The sequence below is a fragment of the Balaenoptera physalus genome (genome assembly GCF_965194825.1).
Source record: "Balaenoptera physalus genome assembly, chromosome: 2".
NCBI lineage: Eukaryota > Metazoa > Chordata > Mammalia > Artiodactyla > Balaenopteridae > Balaenoptera > Balaenoptera physalus.
The window spans coordinates 116,466,808-116,493,447 of record NC_138883.1 but is presented as its reverse complement, the minus strand read 5'-3'; the positions used below and the strand labels follow the sequence as shown (position 1 = coordinate 116,493,447).

The window sequence follows — 26,640 nt, the reverse complement described above, 5'->3', positions numbered from 1 at the left end:
GAAAAGCTCCAACAATAATTGATTTAAATACACAAGATTGGAAACAGAAGTGCTTACTTCGGCAGAGATTATGGGCTCTCACGTTCTGACATTTCCTGGTGGAAATATAAAAAATATTTAATACCTTCTATTCACTTTCTACTCTCAGGCACTCGCTCTGCAGGACTCTAGTCCCTACTTAAGTATTCACATGGTCCCAACTTCCTTCTTTGTTCTAGCCCCAAGAACAAAAGGGCCTCGTGCTCCCGCTCCATGCACACTCCGCCCTCCCTGGTTCTCCCTACCCCCGTTCCAGTGTCGGAGCCCCTCCGAAGACGGCCCAGACCTCCAACCATCCCACGAGTCTCCATCCTTCCCCACCTCTGATCCCACCTCGGGCTCGCGAACCTCGGGTTCGGCTCAGTCTCCGGGGTGTGCAGTGGGGCGGGCACCCGGGCGGGGGGAGGCGGGGAGTCGCAGGGCAGGGCTGGGGGAATGCTGCCTGGGGACCCATAAATCTAGGCATCATCTGGGTAGGCCAGGGCAGCTCAGCTGGGGCGGCCTGGGCCAAGGGTCAAGAGAAGAGCCCTGGTCCAGCTTTCCAAATTGGCGGCAACAGGTGGCCCGGGCGCCGCGGGGGCTGGGGGGGGAGGTCCCCGGAGCTCCGAGGGCGGGTCCTGCTGCCTCGCAGCTTCCCCATTGGGCGCTGTGGACGTCACTGCTGCGATTTTTATGTAACGTGTCCTTCCGCCACGGAATGTAGTCCTCCTCCAAAGGGCAACCTGCCCGCCCGTTCCGCCCCCGCAGCACTCCTGCTGAAGGTGACTGTGCCCGGCGAGGACGCAGAGGGGCGGGGCCCCGAGAGCTGGGAGCCAGGATTGGGTGGGGGGCGGGGCGGCGGAGGGATTGCGGCGGCCCTTTAGCTGGCATAACCTTGAGGCTGAAGTAGCTGATCCCCGCACTGGAGCAACGCGTTGCGAGTCTTCGGACCTCTCTGCTGTAGCAGCGCATCCCGAGCCGGACGACGTCTGAGGTGAGCTTGGGGAGAGACTGGGCCATCCGTCCCCACCGGGGCTCCGTCCCCCCTGCCAGTGCGGAATCCTGGCCCGCCTGCGCACTCAGTGTGGCGCAGGATCCGTGGCATCTTGGATTCGCCCGGTTGGGGTCTGAAGAGACGAGAAAGGCTGCTCGCGCCTAGGGCCTCCTCTTCAGAGCCCCCAGCTCCTGCTTCTTCCGAAGGCAGATGGGTCAGCCAGCCCCTTTCCTTCCCCAATCCCTGACCTTCCCCCACCCCCATTCTGGTCCCATCCTCCCCTCCCTTTACCTCCCTCTTCTGTCTGGTCCCATCCTCGTCTTCCTCCCCTTATTCTCTCCTAATTTGATCCTTTCCTCCCTCAGTCTCCCTCCCCCCTCCCCACTCTGCTCCCACGCTCGCCTCCTCCCCTTCACCCTTAATACTCGCTTCTCGTCTTCATCCTGTCCGTGTTCCTCTCATTCTGATGCTTTCTTTGTAACCTCTCCTTGAAACTCCTTCTTTAGCTCCGCTCCCCTGTCCCTCCTCCATTCGGATTCTGTCCCCTCCTCGTACCTACCCCCATTCATGCCCTGGCTCCCGCCCCTCCCCCTCCTCTCTGGTCACGTTCGCTCCACCGCACCCCTCTTCTTTGCAGCCTCCTTCTCGCCACCCGCGTCCTCGCCCCTCCCCCTCTGTTCTGGTCACGTCCGCCTGCTCTCCCGCCCACGCCCCTCGGTCTCCCATCTCAGTCCTGTCCCCTTCTCCATCAGAGTTCCCCAGTCTCGGGCTCTCCTGCAGCCCCGGGCCCGCGTCCCGGCGTCACCGCCCGAAGTGCAGTGGTCTGCGGATGGGCGGGCTGGCTCGCGTGCGGCCGGGAGATGCAGCGGCGGCCCGGGGCGCAGCTAGAGGGTTACGTAACTCTTGGTCTTCCCCGCTGCAGAGGAAGAAAGGGTGGCTGCCCTGTGGCGCGTTCCTGTTTTGTGCCGCCTCGAATACGATGGGGCGGCCGCAGGGCTGCTCTTGCTCCTAGGAGGTTACTGGGCTCCATCCCGCCAAGGCGGGGCTGCACGTAGCGGCCCGGGACCCGTCCTGCCGCGCCCCGCCCCGCGGGATCGAGGACCACTGACCTTCGGGCCCGTTACGGGCCAAGCACCATCTCTGGCCCGACAAGCCTCCGCATGCTGCTCAGAGGCCTCCTTGCGTTCGACACACTCACCTGCCTCCTCGCCTCTGCTTCACGTTACTTAACAGATGCGCCCGATTGTAGAGCGCAGAGGCCACGGGTTGGGGTGGGAGCAGGTTATGGGGAGAGTAGAATACGTCGAGCTTGGTGCCACGTGCCTGCATTCACTCAATAAAAACTCATATGTAAAGAGCTGTTTTGGGGAGCGGCGTGGACACCAGGATGGCTAAAAGGGTTATGGCCCACGGAACTCACCGTCTAATTAGGGAAAGAACATGAAAGTTATCAGTGGTAAGTGCTGTGAGGAAGGTACACACTTCCTGCTGGGGGTTGAGGGGAGGAGGCCTCACACTGGGTTTGAAGAAGCAGGAAAGCACCATCCAGTCTGAAGGTTATTTAAAGACCCAGTAATGGAAAGGCATCCCTTGGCTTCTTATCTGTGTCCTTGAAGCCCCGGACACTGATCCTCCTCTGCACAAATCAGCCTGATAGTTGAGGTCCGGGCATGATTGACAGAGGCATTGGGAAGTTGGAAACAGGCTTTTTATAGATCAGGTTTAACTCATTAACATACTGATATGAGTAATGGTGGGAGTTCAGCCTCTGGACCTCAGTTTCCCATGTGTAACTTGTAACATTTTTCCTCTTGATTGTTGAAAGGATTGGTCGATATATACACACCTACATGAATATATGTTGAATACTCAGTACAGTGTCTAATCTCAGGTGAGATGCCTCCAAATGTATTCTTTTGGTCACTGAGCGCAATTACTTAAACCGTAATTGAGCGCAAGGGCTCCTCTTCTGTCTGCCATCCCCAAACACATCGTCATAGTTAATCTTTGGGAATCAGGCTCTCTAAATAGCAGACGTCTCCTGGAAACCAGTCCCCTCTGGGATCCTGGTACAGTGTTTACAGAGTAACTAATAATGTTACTCTTCAACTCTCCACTTGCCACAGGGGCTCTTTGGTCCTCTAGACAGAGGAAGGCAGGAGGGGGATGATTTGCAGCCTTTGGTGTTTGGCTACAAGAGTAGAAACAAACTTGGAACCCCAAGACTGAAATCTTCACCTGTTCCATTCCCACCCACTCCAGGTAGGGTTCTGGGATTTGCTCAGCCAGCTGGTAAGTGTGAGGTTAGGATTAGAGGCAAAGGCCAGTAGCTCCTTGTTGGCCGTAATGAGGGTGTGGCCACTCCCTGGGGTAGAGAGGAGGGCCTAGGTCAGGACTGCAGCATTGTTAGCAAATAATTCGCCCTCAGGTTGCCTGAGGATGCTGTTGGGAATGCAGTGGGCTGTTCTGAGGGGAAGAGTATGTAACCCATCACCAGGTCTGTGTGTGTAGGTGGGGGAGGCTTTGGGGAAGATGACTCAACATTTGAATTTATCTGCTTTTAAGAGAACTCTCTTCATTGGGTGAGTGGGGAAACTGCATTGTGGTCTTCGCGGGCTTAAAAGGTCCCCTCTCCCCTTTCAGTGAGTCAAATAATGAAGCATGCATTTCCCCCAGTTAAAAGTGTCTCAACTAAGTGACAAATGGTTGATGGAAGTCCCCAGGCTCTCTGCACTGCGCTTAGGTGCAGCATGGCAGAGCCTCATGCCCAGGTGATAGTCTGCACACCTATATTCCTGAGCCTTGTGCAGTGGGCATGGTAGCCATTTTGGGAATACGGGTTGTAGTGCACATGAATAACGATGACTTAAAGAATGTCCTTGAACTCATTTCTGAGTTACTGGACTTGAGCCTAAATATATGGACATTAGTCTTCTGTCTAGGGCAGCTGCTCTCACTTTAAGCACTGCATTAGAAGTAAATAATTTTAGTGTTGAATTCACAGTTTAGCCAAGAGCATTATTGGGTCTTTAAGAATTGCAGCCCCAGTGATTTGGCAAGTTTGGTAGCTGTTACTCCAGACAGAGCTAGCACCTTACGGGAGGTGCTTCTGTGCTTTGAGTATTGTGACATTAATGTGGGGTCACAGGAAAAGCCATTTTATTTCTTAAAGCTGTTTATTAATGTTGAGGGCAGTGGAAGAAATAAGGAAATGGTTGAGAGCAGGAAGGTAGAAAAAAAATGCAACTCTTGATTACAAACTTGCACTACAGGGGTTTTTATTTTTCCTCAGCTTTTATGAAGGCACGCCAGGGTGTGTTACTTTGGATAAGAGCTAAGACTGAGGTGAAGGTAGGGGGAAATGACTCATTTGACATTATTTATTTCTGAATCATTCAAAATATCCACAGTCAAACCCCAGTTAACTGGTACACCGCAAGACTGAGTTGTCCATGGGAGCAGAGTTTTCTTGCAGCCTTGTTGCGGATCTTGTGAAATATGTGATTTATTTCGTGAATGGTCTTACAGGACCTTGAGTCATCACTTTAAGCATCAATTCTGATACAGATAGGAATAGAACGAAATGAAGACCATTCTTCTTTTTTTTTTTTTTTTTTGTAGGGGTGGGTGTGGGGCTTTGCGCCCTCGGCGGTGAATGTGCCGAGTCCCTGGACCGCCAGGGAATTCCCAGTGAAGACCATTCGTAATACTACCATACTTCTGGGAACTTCCTTTTTTTTTTTTTTTTCTTCTTTAACCACAAGCCAGCCTTAGACTAGATAAATGAATAGGCTGATTATTTGGGGCTTTGTTAAAGAAGCTGTTGTGGGAAGGTGAGCCAGGGTGGGTGGTCAGGCAGCCTCTGCTCTACCTTTTGGCCTCCTGCTATTACTGCTCAGCTTAGGAGGGGGAGGTTGGCAGGGCCACCAAGTGGTGCAGCCCCGCCCTTGCAGCCGTTTTTCCTTCATTGGTTTGTGCTGGTCTGCACGTAGGAGGGAGAGCCAGCCTGCAGTACTTCTGGTGGCCTCTGCGACTCACCTCCCCCCAGTTCTTTCTATAGGCAAAACTCCTGGGGAACTGTAAGCCTCTCTTTCCTGACGCCAGCAAGCTGTGTTTGGAGGTCAGATAAGGGCTTTAGTGGGGGAGATGCCAAGACCAGATATGATAGGGCAGAGAGGTTGCTGGTCATAGCATTTCAGAGTATGGACCAGCTCAGCTGATGCAGTTCAAAAAAAAAACAAAGAAATTCTCTGAAAGGAGTCCCAGCCCTTCCAAACATTTAATCAACCAACGGATAACATTTATTTAACTTTAGACAACGGGTATCACCCCTATTTCAGGTGATGAGTGCAAAATAATTACTCAGCTGAGTCAGTCATGGTATATGAGACAAAGTCGTACACATTTTGGAGGAGTGCTGGAGTTTTGATCTAGTTGAGCCAGGGAAATAAAGACTTGGTAACCAAAACTATCCTGACACCTGATATCCCTCTTTTGTTATTACATTAGAGAGCAGATTAACACATGTTACCCATCAGATGGGCAAACATTTTAAGAGTCTGACAGTATCAAGTGTTGCAAAAGGTGTGGGAAGGCAAGAAATCACTTTACTGGTTGGTTGTAAGTGGATATAACCACTTTGGAGAGCAATTCAGCACTATTTAGTAAAATAGGAAATAAACATACCCTGTGGCCCAGGAATTGATCTCTGGATATAGAAGCTCACACCTGCACAAGGAGACATGTACTAGGAGAGTTGTTATAGTATTGATTAATGAGGAAAAATTGGGTTTAATGGGGAAATGACCAGCCAGTAAGGGAATACATAAATAAATGGTCTAGTCATGCACTGGACTAGTATAGCAGTTCAAATGAATTAACTAGATCTGTGTACCAACTGGATAGATCTTAAATGTGCTGGAAAAGCAAGTTGTTTGATGATGCCTTACAGTATATTACTTAGGGTACTTTAGAAGACAGCAGTATCATAGGGTTCAGTATGGATACAGACACCCTTAAACAAACTAGAAGGATACAGAATTCATGACACTGGTTGGCTATCAAAGTTCATGATGGGATGTGGAAGGGTTGGAGGGACCTGGGAATGGAGGGCAAATGACCTGTATATAATGATAAATTTTTTTTTTAACTTTTGGCCGCACTTCACAGCTTGTTTGGCCGCACTGCACAGCTTGCGGGATCTTAGTTCCCCCACTAGGGATTGAACCCAGGCCCTCGGCAGTGAAAGTGCAGAGTGCTAACCACTGGACTGCCAGGGAATTCCCTGGATAAATATTAATGGTCAGTTCTGGGTGGTAGAAATACAGATGTTAATATTTCTTTCTTTAGTTCAAAACAAAACAAAATAGAAGCAAACCTATGATGGTTACTGCAGGAAGACCAGGTATACTAACTAGGTCAGCGCTCTGGGAGAGCTGGCACTGCCCTTCCTCCTTTCATTCCCCCCTTCTTCTCCCTGCAGCTGCGATGCAGGGCAGCTCCTCCTTTAAATGCTGGGCCAGTGCCTCCCTTTGCTGAGGCCATCACCCATCCTGGTGTTGTACCTGACTTGCAAAGGCCCTAAATTAGTGTCCCAGGTTCCTTGCTGCTTCCAGAGTTCAAATATCATGCCCTGAAGCATTGCCTCATAATCTTAAGCCTAGTAAGGACCACAGCGCAGCAAAAGGTTCATCTAAACTTCCTCCTTCAGACTGAACCAGTTCTCTTCTCCGAGCATCTGCTATCAAATCCTCGGCATCTGAGATGGTAGAGGTTTCTCTGTCGGGACTTCCTGCCCTGGAGTTGAGTGGTCCTTTTGGGGGTAGGCTCATTTAGTATCAGCTTTTGTGCCCTATTGCACACTCAGATTTGAAATAGGACCTTGGGCTCCTGCTTATAATGTTTGTCACTTAGTTCTAGCCCTGAATAAAAGAGAAGGGAATTTTACTTGAACCTACAGGTGGGTTCATTTTGCTTTGTGTAACCTGGTGACACCAGACTTTGCTTTCTGTTATGGGGCCTGCTGAGGGTAGAATGGACTTGATATAACTCCCATCTCTTAGCTAAAAACTGCTTGTCCTCGCCCCACTCCATATGCAAATACACTGTTGTCATTACTCTAACTGTATATGAGGATGAACAGCCGTTCACTTCAGACCTTATTAGGTTCCGTGGCTGGTCCAGCACCCATTTTGATCTTGTTGCTACCGTAGTCAGATTAGGGCCAGTCTTGGGAATTACATTTTTCTGCTCCATCATCTAGGAACAGAGCTCCTAGAGAACAGGCTGGCCTGAATGTCTTGTCCAACACGTTGTGATGCAAACTTTCTAATGGATGTTGGTGTTCTGAAGATTTGGGAATCAGACCTTCATGCTGGCTTGGAGACTTAAGAGGTGTAGGTACCAAATTGATGTCAGAGCGAGAAACACAATCATAGGTACTAGGTGCCATCATTATTGAGTTAGTCTTTATGGTGAGATTGGCATCAGAGCAAAAATTGGCGCAGGGAGCCCTGGCTGGTTAAAGATTTTATGCAGATGCGGGCTCATAGGCCAGGCTGGTTTACTAGGGCAGAATGATGTGGGCTTTTGTGAAAGCTAGAATTGGTGGAGTGAAGCGTGATTCTTTCCCAGAACAACCTGCCAACAGTACAGACACTAAGTGGTGCTGGGTATTTTTTCTTTTATGATTTTCACCCTGTGGTTTCTGAAGAGTGACCAAAGAATTGTGTCTGGCATAAACAAAACTATAGCTTTAAAGAGCCAGGAGCCACTTGAGAAAGGCAAGGTGGGAGTAGGGGCCCCTGGAGCTGAGCTGTGACCGTGCCTGCTCCGTCCTTTCGGCACACTAAGGCCTCTGATGGTGTCTCATTTCTCAGAGAGGAGAAATGGCTCTGAGGAAGGTCCTACAGCAGGAGCTGAGGCTCAAGAATAAAGGCTCCCATACCTGGGCACAGCATTTGCCGCCATCAGTGGCTACGCTGGGCTTCCTTGGCTGGCTGGAGGTTGCCTCTGCATGTCTGTGCCTCCCGCAGAGGAGGATGCTGTAGTGAGTCAGACTGGCATGAGCTGGCTGCGTCTGCTGGCGGGCACTGTGCAGACAGCCAGCCTGCGGGAGGGCAGCTCTTCCCAGAGGCCCGGCCTGAGAAACCGCTGCTGAGGCTGCTGTCCAGGGGCTGGGGGAGAGTCCAGAGTGTGTTTTAGGTAGGATGGGCAGCTTGTGCTCCGGAGAAGAAGCTCATTGGGCAGGAGAGCCCTAACCCTCCCTGCAAGGGAGGCTCTGGGGCAGAGCCTGAGGGGATAGAAAACCAGTTGGTGACCTGGGCATGAGACATGAAGTCCCTAGTTTGGTAGAGGGCTTTAAGGACGTGGTGAGATCTTGTAGGAATATGGACGGACTTGCTGACAAGCCAGCTTTTTTGGATTGCTGGTGTGCAAATGCACTCAAACAGAATTTCACTTGTACCTAGTAATCTGGGTAAGCAAAAGATCAGAGCTTGCAGATTTCAGATTTAATTTGAGATGGTGAAATAGGGTTAGTGTTTGAGCCCAGTATAATTGTTATCTGCTAATAGCATCTCCTGTCCTTGAGGCAGCCCTTCTGTACCAGAATATCCTTGTCACAAAGATTTTGCTCTGATGCTTGAGGACAGACTAAACAGGAAAAGAATTTTGTTGGATTTGGGCATGTGACTAACAGGTTTTTTGGCACAGAATTGTCCTATGGACCATATTAACTTTTTTTTTTTTTTTTTTGCACTTTGAGATTCTGAATAGATCAAGGTTGACTTTTTTTTTTTGGCTGTGCTATGTGGCTTGCAGGATCTTTGTTCCCCAACCAGGAATTGAACCCAGGCCCCAACAGTGAAAGTGCCAAGTCGTAATCACTGGACCACCAGGGAATTCCCAAGGTTGACCTTCTTAGGTCAGTGAAACTATCCTGCAGTGCATTTGTGATCTAGGGTCTAAGATGCATTATCCCACCTCTGCTGTGTTTAGAATATTCCTGAAGTGCCTAGAGCAGCAGTTGAATAATGGAACGGGGAGCTTCACATTTGTTTTAATTCCAACACTTTTACCAGGATGCTTTTAAATATATCATGTTCAGAAGAGGTACATTTGTAATTTTTCTTATTATTAAAGTGGTTAGTATCAGTAAATTTTTTAGTAAGGAGAAGAAAGAAATTTGCAATTTGCTGTAATCCTACCACACAGATAACATGTTGATAATATTTTGTTAGATATCCTTACAGTCCTGTTATGTATGTTTAATTTATTGCCCCTTCCCGCCACCCCCAAAGAAAAGGGAGAGGGACCAGGTTCTTGTATAGAATAGTGAAATGTTAGTAAACCAAGGTTTAAAGAGACTTTAAAGGAAGGCAATCTTTGGGGTGTTAGGGGAGGGGATAAAGCATCGCAAAGGAGCCATTAAGAACGGTCTTACCTGCGAATTTTCTGTTATCAGTTTCTTGGTATTTTCTTGGGTGGCTTCTGTGTTTTCATTTATAACATAGCTGAATCTCTAGGAACAGCCACTACCTACTACTACCTGGATAGTACTTAAGGTACTTTCTTAAGGTACTTTTTCCATTACCCCAAAGAGCTTTAGGTGCACTCAGCTTTTACCTTAATCCTTGTACAGTTCTGCAGGGCAAGCCTTTCTCAGCTCCGAGCAGTCTTTGCAAGTGGGACCAAGGAGCCACCCTGAGCCAAAAAAAGAGCATTATGTCACCGGAAGCCCAAGGCCGGAGAACACAAGGTGTGACACAATAATCAGTGGCCCCAGCTGGGTCTTTGCAAAGAGACCCTAATGTCTCAGGTCTAGAGAAGATCCAACTGATGATTTTTAAGAAGAGTCGGGTTAGTTACTTCAACCCACTCGTTGAGATCACAGTACAGTCCTCGGACTGGATGACTCCCTTCGCCTGGAGGCCACAGCAAGGCCTGTGTGTTCCAGTTGCCTTGGTGTGCCACCGGGCACCATCTCTTCAGTAGTGTTCCTTTAACAGCCAGACTCAACCTAAGTCCAGGTGCTCTGGAGCAATATACACCCTACTTCAACCGTGAGTGCAGGTAAAGGGACCCCGGCTGCCCAGGCCGTGCTGTCAGGAATTCAAAAGTTCCTCGGATTTGGTGGGGAAAGGGACATATAGGTATAACTTTGATTTTGACAAAGAGGCATTAAGATACTCTGAAACATCATTCAGTAAACAACTGGAATACCCCCAAGTACTTGGTGCTAAGGGATATAAAACCAAAGAGGTCACGGAGGAGAGGATGTTGTTTTCATTTTGGTACCTGGTATGTTGTAGGGAGTTAGGAAATACATACTGAAAGGAACAGTATATGTGCCATGTGGAATAGTTAGCTGGTGTCTTATTTTCTCGTTTTTAAAGATTTAGTTTCTGTAGCTGGGGACTTGCAGCCAGCAGTTTTCAGTAGCTTACAGGAAATTCACTCACAACTGGTCGCAAAGCTTCTTGGGCTTTTCTGGACTTCTTGAGGGTGGCAGAGATGGGTTTAGATGCATGCCTTGTTCGAGCCACCCAGAGAGGCCACAGAGTCGAGGATGGAGGAGGAGACAGAGTAAGGGTTACATGTATGGGGTGCCTTGATTTGGAGCCCTGAGATTTAGGAGGCGGTGGGACAGGGCGAAAGAAGGGCTTGTTCCTGAGCCTGGGCTGAAGCACTTAGGTGAAGGATTTGAGAAGGAGTAACCCTTGGTCTGAAAACCTGAGGAAAGGAATGGCATTCTGATGAGGCCTGTCAAGCTTCTGGCTCACATCCTTCCCTGATGGTTCTTGAAACACTGCCTGGAAGCTTCTCAAGTCTCTGTCTGTAATCAGCTAACTAACCGGCTGAGTGAGTTTAGTTGTAAAGTCAGTAATGAAGAAAAGCAAAGGTCGGGGGCAGTTGTGCCCCTGGTCAGGATTGTGACCTGGGCTGATTAATTACCTGGAACAGATGGTCTTTGTCACTGCGAGTGGTGTACTTGTCAGACTTAGAAAGGGAATTGGGTGGTGCATTAGAAGATCAGCTGGAAGGATTTGACAAGCGTTAATAATTTCTTCATGGTGCAACTCTCCTATTAATGTAATTGTAATAATTTTAGAACCAGACTAGTACCGTTATGGTTATCCTTGGTTTGATGCAAATTGCTTTGCACGTCCTAAAGTCCTTCTGACCAAAAGTACCATATGTAGTTTTTAGGTACAGATTCCTGGGATGAAAGATTTTGCATTCAGGGTTCTGGTTGAACTTTGCTTCCTGTGCAGGGACTGGTTTTTATTGCTTGTCAATGGGTTGGGACCTACTCTCTAGCCTAGGATGAATTGAGTAATGGACTTACGTGGTCCTGTGGGTTAGTGAAAACCTAGAACTCCAGAACTAGGAGGACTGCCTGGATAGTGGTTGTCTCTATGACCAGGAAAGTCACTTTGGGTTTGGGTGGGGATTGTTAAGAGGCAGTGTGGGTGCCCCTTCCCACAGCAGATGTTTGTAGCTTTGAGACAGCTTTTCATACAAAAATCTAGATTCACCAAGGTACTAAATAAACTAGGGGTGAGTTTTTATATCCCTGGAAGATTGGTTGCAACTTCCTTTTGCGGAAGCTCCTTCAGTGCTTGTAAAATGATGTTATTTTTATAGGATTAGCAGGGAAGCTGTTGAGGTAGACACTAGCCCGGTGTAAGGGAGGCGTGCCTACACGCCTTGTATACAGTGGATGCCTGGGCCGTATATGTGTTGGGTATGTGGTTTTGACTTGTTCTTTGAGGTCTTTTCCACTTGCTCACAATAAGGTGAGCCCGTGGCCTGACTTGAGCACCCACACAGCCAGAGCGTGGCGGGGCTCCCTGTGGCTTCTGAACAGAGGGTGCTTGTGGAGTTAATGTGTAAGCAGGAAACAGCTTCCTGTGCCAAGCTGTATATTATAGCCGCCTCAGGCTTCTCAAACTGATCACTCTCTCTCCAGCTCCCCTGGACCCAAGACCTCAGAAGCCATGTCGAAGCCCCATAGTGATGCCGGGACTGCCTTCATTCAGACCCAGCAGCTGCACGCGGCCATGGCTGACACATTCCTGGAGCACATGTGCCGCCTGGACATTGACTCGCCGCCCATCACGGCCCGGAACACCGGCATCATCTGCACCATTGGTGAGTGGGGGGTGCCCCCTCCCCCCGAAACATGGGCTTCCTGAGACAGTGACCTTTCCTCTCCTGAAAGGACTAAATAAATGTGGCAGACCTGGGTGCTGAGCAAGATGCTCCAGAGATTCTTATGAGAACTGGTCAGAGGAGTTTGCAATAAAGAATTCTTATGCTTTATGCGTTCTGCTAAAGGTAAAATTTAGAGGGTATCTTCCTTAGCAGAGCATCTCAGAGACCTAGGAAGGATCTTTTTGACATGCTCTGTACAACCAGAATTCTGTAGTTGGGCATCTGGCTGGGTTTCAGGGAGAGCATAGAGGGCTGGCCAAGACTTATCTAGGCTTTCCTCATTAGATGGAGCCTGTAGAATTTGAAGGAAATGGGGGATGTGTCCTTCTAAATCAAGAAAGTGGGCCAGCACAGTAATATCATGTGTATGCTTTTGAAAGAATTTTGAGTTATTTGGGGGAAAAAATTATCAAGAGTTCTTTAAATTGAAGCAAACTTAAAGTGTTATTCCTCCTTTGGATAATTAACACTTAATCACTTTAAAACTTTTTTTTTTTTTTTTTTTTTTTTACTAGGCCCAGCTTCCCGATCAGTGGAGACGCTGAAGGAGATGATTAAGTCTGGAATGAACGTGGCTCGTTTGAACTTTTCTCATGGAACTCATGAGGTGCGCCTTGGCTGGATAGATTGGCCACTGGGGCAGCTTGTAGGAAACGGGGTGGGGATGTCGTGTTCATTTAGCCACGGTGGACTGAGCAAGAAAGCGTGGGTTTTACAGCCAATGGGAAGGTTGTCTTCACCAGCCCATCCCTACTTTCTTTTCCCCGTCTCCTGCCATCTCAAGTGGCCAGGTCTCCTCAAGCAAAGAAGACCTCCTTTGTAATTGGCCCGGGTTCTCCCCAACACCTGTGCTCCATTAGCCCTCACCGAGGAAAGTGTGCAGGGTTCTCCTGGAAACTCCTCTAAGCCATGGAGCTTGACACTCCTGCCCCAGGGTTTCTGTAACAGCTCATAACTGCAGTGACGAACCAGTAAGTTACCCTGCAGGTTATTCTGGCCTAGTTTAGAAGCAAGATAAACTGGGCAGGTCCAGGAGAAGGGTTTTCATTATTGCAAGTGAAGACTGGGTCTAATGCACTAACACTATCTGGCATATAATACCCTACTTAATCAGCATTGTGTTCCCAGCCTGTCCCTTCCTGGGGGTTTTGGTACATTAAAATAAAGTCAGCATACTTCCCCAACAGTCTGGTAGGAGTGTCTTAGTGCTGGGGCTGTTGATGAGCTGACCTGACCCATTGGACCTTACCCAGGGACCAGGTGGCAGCTATTGGGAAGTGCTCCGTTCGTGCTTCTGTTCCCAAGATCAGAACAGACTCATTTTGAGGAGTGTGGGACCTGCCTGAGGGACAGTGCCTAACCTTCAGGTTCAACCACAGGCCATGGGATTTCATCCTGGTATTAATAGAGGAGGAATGGGTGAGGCAAACTTTCCCTCCTCTTGACCTCTGTATTTCCTGTTCAGGATAAAGAAAATGCTACCCTGTAAGGTCAGGAGGTGAGGGGTTGCCCTCTGGCATTTGGAAGTTGGTGTTCAGCTTCAGCTAAAAATAAAGCCTCAGGAAGTGCAGTCTAAGGTGAATTCCTCCTTTCTGGAAACATGAGAATCTTCATTATAGGTTTTCTAACCCATGTTCCATAAACAGTCTATGGCCTGGCAGGTGTCCGACCTCCAAATGTCACGGGGGCCTGACCAAGTTTAGAGGAACTGTGCTCAGCAGGCACCCTGGGCAGGTTAAGACATCCATGGATGGCATTCTGTAATTTTCCAAAGGCAGGGCGTCCTCGGCAGGAGTCACTAGGCATTCCTGCAAGTGTTAGCTTAGTCCGAAGAGAGAACTAAAGGCATCACTGAAGGTCAGTTCACAACTGATCCCTACTGCTGGCTTGTGCCAGGGTCTCCTGTGTGCAGGGGGAGTAGCAGAAATAGATTTTAAGAAGTTGACCTTTAACTAGGCTTTATGGCCTCTTCCATCCAGTAAAATAATACCCCACAGCTCTGAAATGGCAAGGGCGAGTGGTATCTGCCCCTGCCGGAGCGGGGCTGGCTCAGAGATTTTGGTTTTTTTAAACTACAAGAGGCATTTGGACATTATCTGTGCTTTAACTCGTCTTCCCAGATTAGAGTTGGGATTAAAAAACAAAACAAAACAAAACACCCAAGCCCCTCTTGTGGGTTTAATTTGAGGTTTTTGACCAGGATAAAATTGTGTGGTCCCCTGGATCAGGGTTTTGGAAACTGATCTGAAATTGTTCTAATGTTAATTATATAATGTAAACAGTCTTAGTTTGATGAGCGGCTGGGACATGCTTTTCCAGCTCTTGACAATTTTAAATACTCTTCTAAGCAGAGCGTTGGAATTGCTTTTTCTCCCTCACGCTGACAGAGGGACATCCACATCCACACGTCTGCATCTGATCTTTTGGTTTTGTTGTTGTTGCATCTGATCTTTTGACAGCTTTGCCACAGTGTCTCTAGCCCCCACTTTTGGCAGTTCTCGTGGGCAAGATGTGTTCTTACTGAATGTGTGGTTCTATAATGCCATGTCGGCCAGAAAATACCGCCTTTTAAGGAAAATACACTTAGAACCTTGCACAAGGACAGCGCTGACAGTTGGAACGCGTTACCCCTCCCTTCCCACCTCCTGTTCTCAGGTGCTGCTCTCCTGGACAGAGGTGGTTGAAGGACGAGGCCCACAAAGTGCTGACTTGGGAGCCTCTGTTACTAGCAATGCCATATTGATAGCACGAAGATCTTTTGACATCTTGGCTCTGAGCTCCTTTTTAGTCAAACAGGAATGGCAAATGGAAAGAGAGAAAGGGCTTCAGAGACGAGATTGAAACCAGGATTTGTTGCAAGTGAGAAATGGCAAAGGTCAGTTAGTTCAGAGAAAGGTGTATTCCCACCTCTCCCTGTTCCACTTTCGTTTCTAATCAGACTGCAGGAAGTGATTGTCAGAACCAGGCCTGCATGACCTTAGCAGTGAGTTATTTAGCTTGGGCCACTGTTAGCTTAAGTAAATAACTGAGTTTGAATTGCAGTTGTAATCAGTAGAGGAAAAGCTCAGAATTACCAAATCAAGCAGTCTGACATAGATGGCCAGATCAGTATTATCCTGATACAAGTCCTAGGTTTTTTACCCCAGTCGTCTGCTTTATTTCCTGAGGGTATTTGATGAATCCTAGAGGGGGAAAAAGGAGACAAACCTCTTTTATGTTGACATGTCTTGCCACCAAAACGTAAATATTCCAAAGTTCCTAAGATTTGCCCTTAAGAGTGGGTGAGGGCTGTGGTACAAGTGGGTAGAGGCCAAGGAGGTTGACATAAGCCGGTAGAGGATGCTCGGGGAGTGGGCAGCGTGAGGGTATACGCTGGAGGTGGAGTTCTAGAACACCCACAGCTCTTTCCTGAGTGATCAGCTTCAGTGCCGGTCCTAGATCCTAGTGTGTGGGAGGACGCTTATCATCTCCCCTCCTTTCCCCCAGTACCACAAAGAGACCATCAAGAACGTGCGTGAAGCCACGGAAAGCTTTGCTTCCGACCCCATTCTCTACCGGCCAGTGGCTGTGGCCCTGGACACTAAAGGACCTGAGATCCGAACCGGGCTCATCAAGGGCGTGAGTATCCTGGGGAGAAGCTGGAGGAAGGCGCAGGGGACCCCAGAGACATCCTCAGCAGTCTGTCCCGGCCGGAAGCCACGTTTCTCAGAGTTTAGGTCTATAAATGAGAGTTTTATCCATCACTGTAAGAAGTCTTGATTTGATCTACTTCACTAAGAAACAATACCAGAAAGGAACCTCATTTACACTCCAAACCTACTTCTAAGTCTCTCTAACTTGGGGGAGCAATTTCTTTGTCTCTTTTCCCCTATCATTAAATAGTATAACTAAAACATTCTAGGTTTCTCTTGGGTTATTTCCTTGAAGTATACTAAGTTAGACAGTCTGATTATTTCTTTCCAAAGGAAAAGGCTTTATTGTTATTTGCAGCTGAGATTTGCTCCTTGTTCCCTGGAGGAAAGAGCTTGTCTTCTCCTGCTAGGAGGGCCCGGCTTCTTTGGAATTGTGGTTTACTGTCTTGTCTGCAGAGCGGCACCGCCGAGGTGGAGCTGAAGAAGGGAGCTACACTCAAGATCACTCTGGATAACGCCTACATGGAAAAGTGTGACGAGCACACCCTGTGGCTGGACTACAAGAACATCTGCAAGGTGGTGGATGTGGGCAGCAAGATCTACGTGGATGACGGCCTTATTTCTCTGCAGGTGAAGCAGAAAGGTACGTACGCGGGAGTCAGGCTCTAATTGTCTAAAACCAGCTCCCGTCTCTAAGTTTCTCTGGCAGAAGATAGCTAGCTTATTTGGCTGGCAGCGAGACTGAGTCTCTATATTCTCAGAAATTCCTTTTATAATAAACTCCTAGCCTCAAAAACAGATTTCACTCCAACTTAATTGTACTCTTGGGGAGGAGATGAGAAGGTTTCTTTTTTTTCTTTCTTGTTTTTTTGGCTTTGCGGTGCAGCTTGTGGGATCTTAGTTCCCCAACAGGGATCGAACTTGAGCTGTCTGCCGTGAAAGCGTGGAGTCCTAACCACTGGACCGCCAGAGAATTCCTGAGATTTCTATTTTACTCATCCTCACTACTTTAGGCTTTCTGCTTCCCTCCTCCGTCCCCTCAGTAGGATACGTAGAGGACTCCAGTGTGCCTGGGAATGAGAGCTAACATTTAAGTGCCAGGCACTATTCTGAGCATCTTACATGATAATTTGTTTGAATTTTAAAACCACCTTATAAGTAGATATTATTATCCCTATTTACCTGAGGCACAGAGCGGTTAATTGACTTGCCCACGATTACACAGTTAGTGGAGTTGGGATGTGAACCCTGGCAGTGTGGCTCCAGCACCCACCATGTGCTATTTCCCAGTTCTCTGTACTGGGGAGAGCCTGCTTCCTGGTGAGGACACTTTTGCCCCTGTGGCTCTGCCTCTCGTACCTACTCCATTTCACACAGGTCCTGACTTCCTGGTGACGGAGGTGGAGAATGGTGGCTCCTTGGGCAGCAAGAAGGGTGTGAACCTACCCGGGGCTGCTGTGGACCTGCCTGCCGTCTCAGAAAAGGACATCCAGGATCTGAAGTTTGGAGTAGAGCAGGATGTGGATATGGTGTTCGCGTCTTTCATCCGCAAGGCATCTGATGTCCATGAAGTCAGGAAGGTCCTGGGAGAGAAAGGAAAGAACATCAAGATAATCAGCAAAATCGAGAATCACGAGGGAGTTCGGAGGTAAGTCCTTCAGCCCCAGCCCAGCTCTCTGAAGAGCACGATATATCCTGTGAATACTTGGCTACCTGCCCATCAGAATGAGACTCTCAAGCTTAGCTCAGACCCACTGAATCAGAATATCCTACGAGGGGGAGTGGAAGGCATTGGTATTTCAAGGAAAAAAAAAAAAAAGCTTCCCAGGTGATTGGGGTGCCAGCCTCTTGACGTTGTTCCACAAGCCCAGGGACCAGCATTGGAGAGGACAGGGTCACTGCTCCCAGGCTCAGGAGCCATTGTGCTGCACTCCTGACACTGCCTGTGTTTGCTGGAATTGGGGACTACCAAGGGGGAAGAGACAGCAGGCTCTCAGGAAGGGACTCCCTCCCTTGGGAGCCCTGTGGAAGCTCAGGGCCTGGTGTTGACACTGAAGCATGTGGCCTCCTTGTCTTGCCGTAGAAAGCAGCCGGCTTGGTGATCAGGCCAGCCCTGGCATGGTATCTGCTTCTGAGGGGAAAGCATGCCGTCCTCCTCCAGGTCCACATTGTCCCAGCGCAGGTCCACCACCTCCCTAGTGCTCACCAGGTAGGGCCGTATGAGTAAGGCCAGCTGGATGACATGTGTTCCTCTTTGGTTCCCTACTAGAACCCAGCGCTGCTGACACCCCACACCTACTTGTGGGGATTAGGTGTGAGCTTGGGAAGAGTGGGAGGAGCAGTCATCCTGTTGTGACCTTTCCATCCTTAGCTTTGTGTCGATGTCCTTTGTTCCGGGAAATCTAGGGTCCTCCCTCTGCCATCCGGATAAGCCACGGGTGCTTGCTGACCTTGGCTCCAGGCCAGGCAAAGCCATATTCTCATGCCTTCAGCAAGTTGGAGGGGGCCCCCTGAAGGAGCAGCCCTCAAGTGTCCTTGGCTGGGAGAGGCCATGGACCTTTGTGTCAGGAGCAGTCAGCTGCCTTGGGTTCCCTTTCTTCCTTGGAAGTGCCAACTGGAATGAAGATGGTAAAGAGACACCTTAAGAGGGGCCTCATAAGATGCAGATGGAGAGGAAATGAGCCCATGGGACTTTGGAGGAGACCTCGTCCCCTTCCCTTTCCCCCAGTGATGTGTCCATACTGGTGCCAGAGAAGCCCAACTAGCAGAACTGTTGGCCCCCTTTGGGGGACTGAAGTAGCTGGAACACCCCACCACCTCCATGCATCCATGATGATGTCGGTAGTTGTCCTGGTGCAAGGACGGCTAAGTCAGAGAATCCCAGGAAAACTTCCTTTGCGTCACCTTACTTGTGGCCCCTGTTCCATATAACCTCTCTCTCTTTCCAACTTCCCTGTCAGGTTTGATGAGATCCTGGAAGCCAGTGATGGGATCATGGTGGCGCGTGGTGATCTAGGCATTGAGATTCCTGCAGAGAAGGTCTTTCTTGCTCAGAAGATGATGATTGGGCGGTGCAACCGAGCTGGGAAGCCTGTCATCTGTGCCACGCAGGTATGTGCCTCTTCCCGAGTTTGCATCCTTGCACAGGAAAGCTTTGGAGGCTACCCGGTCTCTTCCCATGGACCCTGCCCCATGTCACAGACAGACAGACAGACAGACACACACACACACGTATCCTCCCCCTACCCCACCACCCCTCCCCTGCCCCCATGCACCTACACAAAGCTGTACTCTGCATATACACACGATCCAGGGGGTCAGTTTGTCTCTGAAGACAGCCCAGGCCACGTCTCACGAATACCTCGTCCCCTCCCAGATGCTGGAGAGCATGATCAAGAAGCCTCGCCCCACCCGGGCTGAGGGCAGTGATGTGGCCAATGCAGTCTTGGACGGAGCCGACTGCATCATGCTGTCTGGAGAGACGGCCAAAGGGGACTACCCGCTGGAAGCTGTGCGCATGCAACACCTGGTGAGTTCTCGGGGCCTGCCCATCGCCCTGGCTGGGGCTGGGATGGAGGCGAGCTCTGGCACAGAGCGACACCTTTTAGGCTTCTGCGCCCACGATCTTTTATTACCCTCCAAGTCACAAGCAGAGTGAGGAGGTGTGTGCTGGGGGCGTGGAGGTGTCTTGTTTTTTTTTCTGTTCTGCCTTCCTGCCCACACCAGTCTCCTAGTTCCTTCTGTTCTGGAGGCGGCCTCCTTCATCAGCCGTAGCACAGTTCACTCCTGTCTGCAGGATTGTGAATCCTTCCCTTGGCTCAAGTACTGGGATATGTGTACCTCTTCCTCTGGACAGCCTAGAGGACCTGAGTACCTCTGCCCTGTTCTGGAAAAGGCCAAGGGCTCCTGCTCCCAGCTATCCTGTTTGGCTTCCAATTTGATTCCCCACCTGTCCCCAGCCAGGTGCCTCCCTGACGGGGGCCTCTGGGCCCGCACTGCAGGCTGTGGCCTGCACTGACTTGGCTGCAGGCTGGCCTTGCATGGTGCCTGCAGCAGCGCCTGCTTTGCTGAGCTGTTGCACTCGCCCTAGACTAAAAAGTGGGGTTTAAGTGATGGGTGACAGGCCCACAAATAGAAACAGGTTCAAGGCTGGCTGATCCCGCCTGGCCCTGGGGTGAGAGCGTCTGGAGGAGCCCTGGAGGCCACTCTTTCTCCTGTGGGAGCTAGCTTTTCAAGGGTCTCCCACTCTGCCATGTCCCACAGCCTGGCTGCTCCTGCTCTAGAGCTTACTGAAGAGTTAGCACAGGGATGGGTCGTCAGGCCTGGGAGAACGAGTGTTGCAAATGAACTTTCACAACAGTCCTAGGTCGCTGTTGATAACGTATAGCTCAGTGAACTTGCCTCCTACCCTGAAACCGTGTTTCTTTAACCTTCCTATTCGCTTTCCAGCCAACAAAGGACCCCAAGCCCTTTGTGTGACAGCCCCTCCCCTGCATTTCCCGAAATTTAAAACAATCCTCCAAAAAGAACATCTGGACTAGATAATCGTCCTTTCCTCCTTCATTTTCTATGTGATTATTAGGCTTAGATGGCTTCCAGAGAAGACATGAGAGTTATATTAAATACTTTTTCAGGGATGAAACAAGACATCTTGACTACAGATGTCTTCTGGTCTGTCCTTGGCACCCTGGGTGGATTTGCCCATAATGAAATTGGTAGAGACCAATCCCTGTCCCTGGGACAGCTGTGTTTCCTGGCTGATATGCCACCCTCTGTGTGTGACATGATTGCTGTCACAGATGCTCATGCACTCTGAGCTCATGGTCATTCTCACAACTGCCCCGGTGGTGAGTGCTTCCTCTCTCCTGGGGACAGTGGACCTTGAACCTCTCCCCTCTAGAGTGGCTGCCATTATGTTTATGGGTCTCCACACATCATCCTTTCTCTATAACTGCCTTGCTTAGTTGTGTGGCCCCATGGCCTCTGAGATGCGAGAGTGACCTTGACCTGATTTATGGAACTATGAAACCACATAGACTGTAGGGACTTTCATGTCTCTACCAAATTTAACCTCTCAAGGCCTTATTAAATGAATTAGATGGGATATGTTTAATTATAGCCTTAGCGTTAAATTTCACTACTATTATTAAATGTCAAGTTCTTGTGTAGTTTGACGTAATCTCCATAACCTCAGTGAGATAGATGTCACCCCATTTTATAGATGAGGGTACATGGTAATAGGGCTTGAGTTTGGACCCAGATCTGCTGACTCCGAAGCCAATGTTCTCTCCTGCAACATGGTACTTCGTCTAGCAAGAGATCAAGACAGGTATCCATGTGGGGCCTGTACTGGGGTCACAGTCTTAAGAACCAGACTCTGGGCTCTGAACCCATGTCTGTTTTTCCATACCCCAGTCTTTCCTTTGAACAGACAGACACCTTAGAACTGCAAGACTGGGATTGCATGGCACTGCTCAGGAGATAAGTTATGGGGTCTGGGCCAGGTGGTACAGGCCTCTCCTGTCCATGTCACCAGTTAACACTGGCCAACAGCGTCCCCTCTTACCTGTCCACTGCTTTCTCCTTTATCTCACTGATGCAGTTGATGTCCCTTAACTAAGGGCTAGGCAGTACCAGGTATGGTTCTCTTTCCTGTTCACGTTTCCTGTCCTTTTGGGCTGCATGCATTCCATTCTTGCAGGAAGAAAACCTTTAACCTAGCAAATTCTGCCACTCATCTTCTCCTGTCAAATTAATGAGGTGGCATTACTGATTCTTCCTTCACCCATCATTCTCTAAGATGCTGGTAATTGCATTATAACCCTCTAAAGCTTAAATTTTCTTTCTAATTCTTGGTGTTATCTGAGCAGGTGGTCTGTAAATAACTCAGTGGCTTTCTCATGGGTGTTTTAATCATTTGACTTAATCAAATGTCTTGTTAAACTTACCTGCGTGTTTCCACAGGCACCTGTCTCTTCACATGGCTGTTCTGCCTGACCTCAAAACTCGCCAATTTTCCACCTGCCTGCTTAGAAACGCGGTCAAGCCGCGTGACCTTGGCTTTGCCTGACCTCAGTTTTCCAGCACTGCTTAGTGTGCTTGCACGGCATGCCATTGGACAGGCTGGTAGCATCCCTGTGTCTGAAGCCAAGCAAGCACTCCACGTGTGCATGGAGGCCAGGCATGAAGCCTGGTAGTAACCACCAGACAGCCATGTGAGGAGGGAGGCCTGTTCCTTCCTGTGAGCTGTGTCATGAGGCAGCGTGGTCAAGTCCTGCCAGGGAGCTGTGTAGGCCCGGGAGCCCCGGGGGCCCAGCCTCTGCATGTTTCCATGCCCAGGCACTAGAGCCTGCCACCATATTGTCTCCCTCCACCTCCACCGCCAATCAGGAAGTCCTTCCAAAATCAATAGATCCTTCCAGAATGGAAGAATCCGTTTCCCCTCGGTTGGAGGGGAAGCAGTAGCAGTTGATGTTTGAAGTCTTGCACACATCCCTAAGCGGGCTTTCATCACCCTGCCTCTTTGCATCTGCCTGAAGGACAGACTTAGCCAATTAACCTAAGGTACCTTCCCCTCTTCCTTGCCTCCCCTCCCCCTAAACCTTACAGATAGCTCGTGAGGCTGAGGCAGCCATGTTCCACCTCAAGCTGTTTGAAGAACTTGCGCGAGCCTCACGTCACTCCACAGACCTCATGGAAGCCATGGCCATGGGCAGCGTGGAGGCTTCTTATAAGTGTTTAGCGGCAGCTTTGATAGTTCTGACGGAGTCTGGCAGGTAGGGCCCCGAGGGCAGGTAACTCCAGCCGCTCTAGAAGACAGCCAGGGCCCAGCCCTGCGCCTGGGGCCCGCACTCAGCACCTCTCCTCTCACCTGCAGGAAGCCAGCCAGGGAGTCAGGGCAGGCCAGGGCCACAGGGTCCCTCAGCTCAGCAGGCATAGCGACGTCACAGGCGCCTGGTGAAGGGCTGGTTCCTGCGAGTCTTGATCTCGCTTAGCTCAGAACCTCCAGCGACTGGGCTCTTCTTGGCCTCTGCTCCCAGGGACGCGCTTCTCACCAGCTGTCTGTGCGACTCTTCCCCTCCCTCTCCCGTGTGGCACGGCTCTGACAAAGCTCTGTCCCCCTCTCGTCCCTCTGGAACGATGTTGCCCCTCCCTAGATTGCCCGTGAGGCAGAGGCTGCCATCTACCATTTGCAATTATTTGAGGAGCTCCGCCGCCTGTCGCCCATTACCAGTGACCCCACCGAAGCCGCCGCCGTGGGTGCCGTGGAGGCGTCCTTCAAGTGCTGCAGTGGGGCCATAATCGTCCTCACCAAGTCTGGCAGGTAGGAGGTGGCAGTGGCTCCCTGGGAACGCCCAGCTCGGCGGCACCTTTCCTTGGGGGTCCTGGGAGCAGTGCAGTAAACGGTGCTCAGATGGCACCAAGCGAAGGTAAGACCCCTCAGCCTGTGCCCGGGACCCTGCAGGGACGGAGCTCCCCTGGCCCCCTGGCCAGGCTCTGGGAGCGAGCAGAGCCCCTGCCCTGGGCCTGAAGGACAGGATCCCAGGCAGCACTCGTAGGCGTGTCAGACCATTTGGGTCCAAAGCAAGTTTATACCCTCACAGTGAACTAGAGACTTCATTACATAGACAGATAGACTGATGACAAATGGTTGATATTTGAAAGCTGTTTTTCTCAAAAAGTAAAGCATAACCAGTTTTGCTTATTCTAGTTGCTGTGTGCTCTTTAAAAAGTTCAGTGTGGAAAATTAGCACTGTTTGCTGACATGCTATTTGGTTGGTGTACCCGACCCGTCAGTCTTTGAGTCCCAAAGACAAGTGGGTGCCGCCCAGGAAAGGTCACCGTGGTGTGTTGCTGGCACTTGGGCCGTGCAGCCAGGCTAAGGCCTCTGCTTGGCCTCAGGCTCGGGGTCCCTTCCAGATTACCGGGCTGTCATCCTTCCCTCCCTGGGTCCGGGGTGTGCTCCTCCTCCACAGGGCAGCTAGGGTTTCCTCGAGGAGGCGGGTGGAGAGGAGCAGACAGGCAGCCCCCCGCGCACCAAGCAGCAGCAGGTGGGACTGCCTTTAGGACCAGGACACACGACGTGTGCAGATTCCCTCAGCAGAGGGCTCAGGATGAAAAGCTCCCACCATTTGGGTTGACCTTTGTGAAAAAGTCCAGCCTTTGCTACTTGGCTATTTTTAGCTCCAGGCTTCTGGGATTTCACTCTCAGCAAGTCCTGACTTTAGCACTTGCTGCCCTCTGAAAGCCTTGTATGGAGGCCAGGCCTTAACGCAGGGCGCCCTCTGCTGTGACATGGCTTAAGTTTCCCTGACACCTGTTGAGTGTCCTCATAGCTTGCCTTCCAGGCCCCAGTTCCCCCTGCAGGCCCCTCCACCTCCCGAGGCACATCTGCAGCCACACGTGTACAGTGGCAGTGCTGGAGGAAGCACCTGGCGCTGGGGCTCTACAGGGGTCCCCTCCCCTCCAGAGGAGCCTTCACAGGCAGAGCCTCCCCCACTGACACTCCCATCCCCTGGTCTTGCCTCCTGGGTAGCACCTATATTTCTAAGCCTCACTTAGGTACTCAGGTTTGACTGTGGGGCTCTACAGCCCAGTTGCTGGGACTGTTTCAGGGACCCGGGGGGTCACGTGGAGTCAGGAGAGGGCACAGCAATAGGGAAGACTTGCGTTGTAGATTCCAAGGGGGACTGGTGGGCTCTGCTCCTGTTTTCTTGCAAATGTCAAGAGTCAGGTGCTATTCCCATGTTGCTTGGCTTGTAGCTGCTGCCAAGTACGGGCCGTGTGGGGTAAGTGGGGGAAACTGATCTTGCTGGGTCAGCATGATCCTGGGGCCCTGGCCTGTTGGGAGGTGGGTAGGCCAGATGGGTAGCATAGCTATGAAGAAGAATTATGTGCTGTGGAAGATACAGGATGATGAGCTGCCCCAGTCTTGGGAGCAGATGTTGAAATGGCCAGAGAGCCTCAGGCTTGCATAGGGAGTTGGATTACAGGATGAGTTGCTGCTGAAGGCCCTGAGGAGCTTCCTGGGACACTGTTTAACAGTCTTGTCTGCTTGTCCCCCGTCTCAGGTCTGCACATCAGGTGTCCAGATATCGCCCCCGGGCTCCCATCATTGCTGTGACCCGGAATCATCAGACAGCTCGCCAGGCCCACCTGTACCGTGGTGTCTTCCCTGTGGTGTGTAAGGACCCAGTGCAGGAGGCCTGGGCTGAGGACGTGGACCTCCGGGTGAACTTGGCCATGAATGTTGGTGCGTGGCTGGGAGCAAGGGCTAGAGGTGGAGGGGTGGAGAAGGTGCCTGAGCACAGGTCTCTCTGAGACCCTATAGAAAGGGGAACATGTTGGCCTTTGGGTGCAAGAGCCCTAGCTGTCCTCACGGGGAATGTTCTCTGACTCCTTCATCCCATTCCCTGGAGTCCTGGGCCGAGCCCAGGAGGGAAGAGGGGCCTTTGAGTTGTGGGGCTGAGCACCCCAGGTTCTCTCCTCACTCTCTTCCAGTCTGGGATCCAAAGCAGATTATCCAAACCCTGGATAATTGGGGTTGTCCATTCTTTGGCATCTGCTCATTATTGAGGTTTTTCATAAAATTAGCCAGAGCTCCTACACTTGGAGCCAGCACACGTACAAATTATGTATTCATATGGCCTTTGTCCCAGTATAAGAGTAGGATGTCATGTGATGAGAGGAAGCAGCTAGCTGTGACCTTGGGCTGGGCTCTCCACCCTCTAGAGTAGAAAATGAATGATGTCCAAAGGTCCCTGCCAACTCTGCCATCTGAGCCATACGGATGTATCAAGGCTTCCCTCATCCCCTTTGCCTGGGCTGTGAGGCTAGCGCCACCTTGTGGTGTAAGGAAGTAAAGGCCCGTCAGCCCTGCTTAGCTTCCCCCGACTGTGGGGCAGTCTCCCAGGTGCATACCTTCTTGGCTTGATTCTTCACTCACCAGCCCCTCTTCTCTTCCTCCAGGCAAGGCCCGAGGCTTCTTCAAGAAGGGAGATGTGGTCATTGTGCTGACCGGGTGGCGCCCTGGTTCTGGCTTCACCAACACCATGCGTGTAGTTCCTGTGCCGTGATGGGCCCCGGAGCCCCTCCTTCAGCCCCTGTCCCATTCCCCTTCCCCATCCCATCCATTAGGCCAGCAATGCTTGTAGTGCTCACTTGGGGCTGTGGTGTGGCACTGGGCTGGGACGCCAGGGAAGAAGATTAACGCCTCTGTGAAACACGGCTGTTTTAAGACCCTGCTTGGGTGGGGTAGTTCAGAGCTGGGCCACCCATCATGTGGCCCCATCCAAGCAAGGGACGGAGGAGTGGTGCAGGCAGGACTGGAGGCCCCAGAGCTTCACACAGAGGGCAACAGCTCCTGCTTCTCTTCCTTTGTGTACTCGCTTCAGTTCCTGTAGAAAATGGATACCCAGAGAACTCCCAGCCCTGGCGTGGGATCAGGAGATAGCCGGCTAAGAGTAGGGGCCTTAGGGCATGGGGCAGAGGTTCCAGTTTAAGCAGACTCTGGCCCTGGCCCTTGCTTGCTTCTCCAGCCCCCTCAGCCTCCCTCACTCCCACCTTGTTGTGCACTTCTGTTCCTTCACTCCACTCGACTGTTGCTGCAGACAAACACTCCACCCTCCACCTTCCATTTCCCCCACTACTGCAGCCGCCTCCAGGCCTGTTGCTATAGAGCCTACCTGTATGTCAATAAACAACAGCTGAAGCACCTGTTTCCTCTCTTTTCTGATGGGGGGGTGGGTGGTTGAACCCTGCCCTCCGAGTAGGGTGAAA

General features: G+C 50.6%; 1 protein-coding gene across 2 annotated transcripts; it reads left to right on the top strand.

Moving 5' to 3' along the window:
- Nucleotides 1-743: 743 nt before the first annotated feature.
- Nucleotides 744-26,575, top strand: PKM (pyruvate kinase M1/2). Of its 2 annotated transcripts, none has more exons than XM_082444012.1 (11): nt 744-1,012; nt 11,985-12,166; nt 12,745-12,836; nt 15,716-15,847; nt 16,318-16,504; nt 17,239-17,509; nt 18,822-18,972; nt 19,238-19,390; nt 23,019-23,185; nt 24,933-25,114; nt 25,831-26,575. In XM_082444012.1, exons 2-11 carry the CDS (start codon nt 12,013-12,015, stop codon nt 25,935-25,937), a joined length of 1,596 nt encoding a protein of 531 aa, XP_082300138.1. In that variant the 5' UTR covers nt 744-1,012; nt 11,985-12,012; the 3' UTR covers nt 25,938-26,575. The 2 variants fall into 2 exon arrangements, with proteins under 2 accessions (XP_082300138.1, XP_082300139.1); XM_082444013.1 differs by lacking the exon at nt 23,019-23,185 and adding an exon at nt 22,471-22,637 and having other exon boundaries at nt 858-1,012.
- The last annotated feature ends 65 nt before the right edge of the window (nt 26,576-26,640 follow it).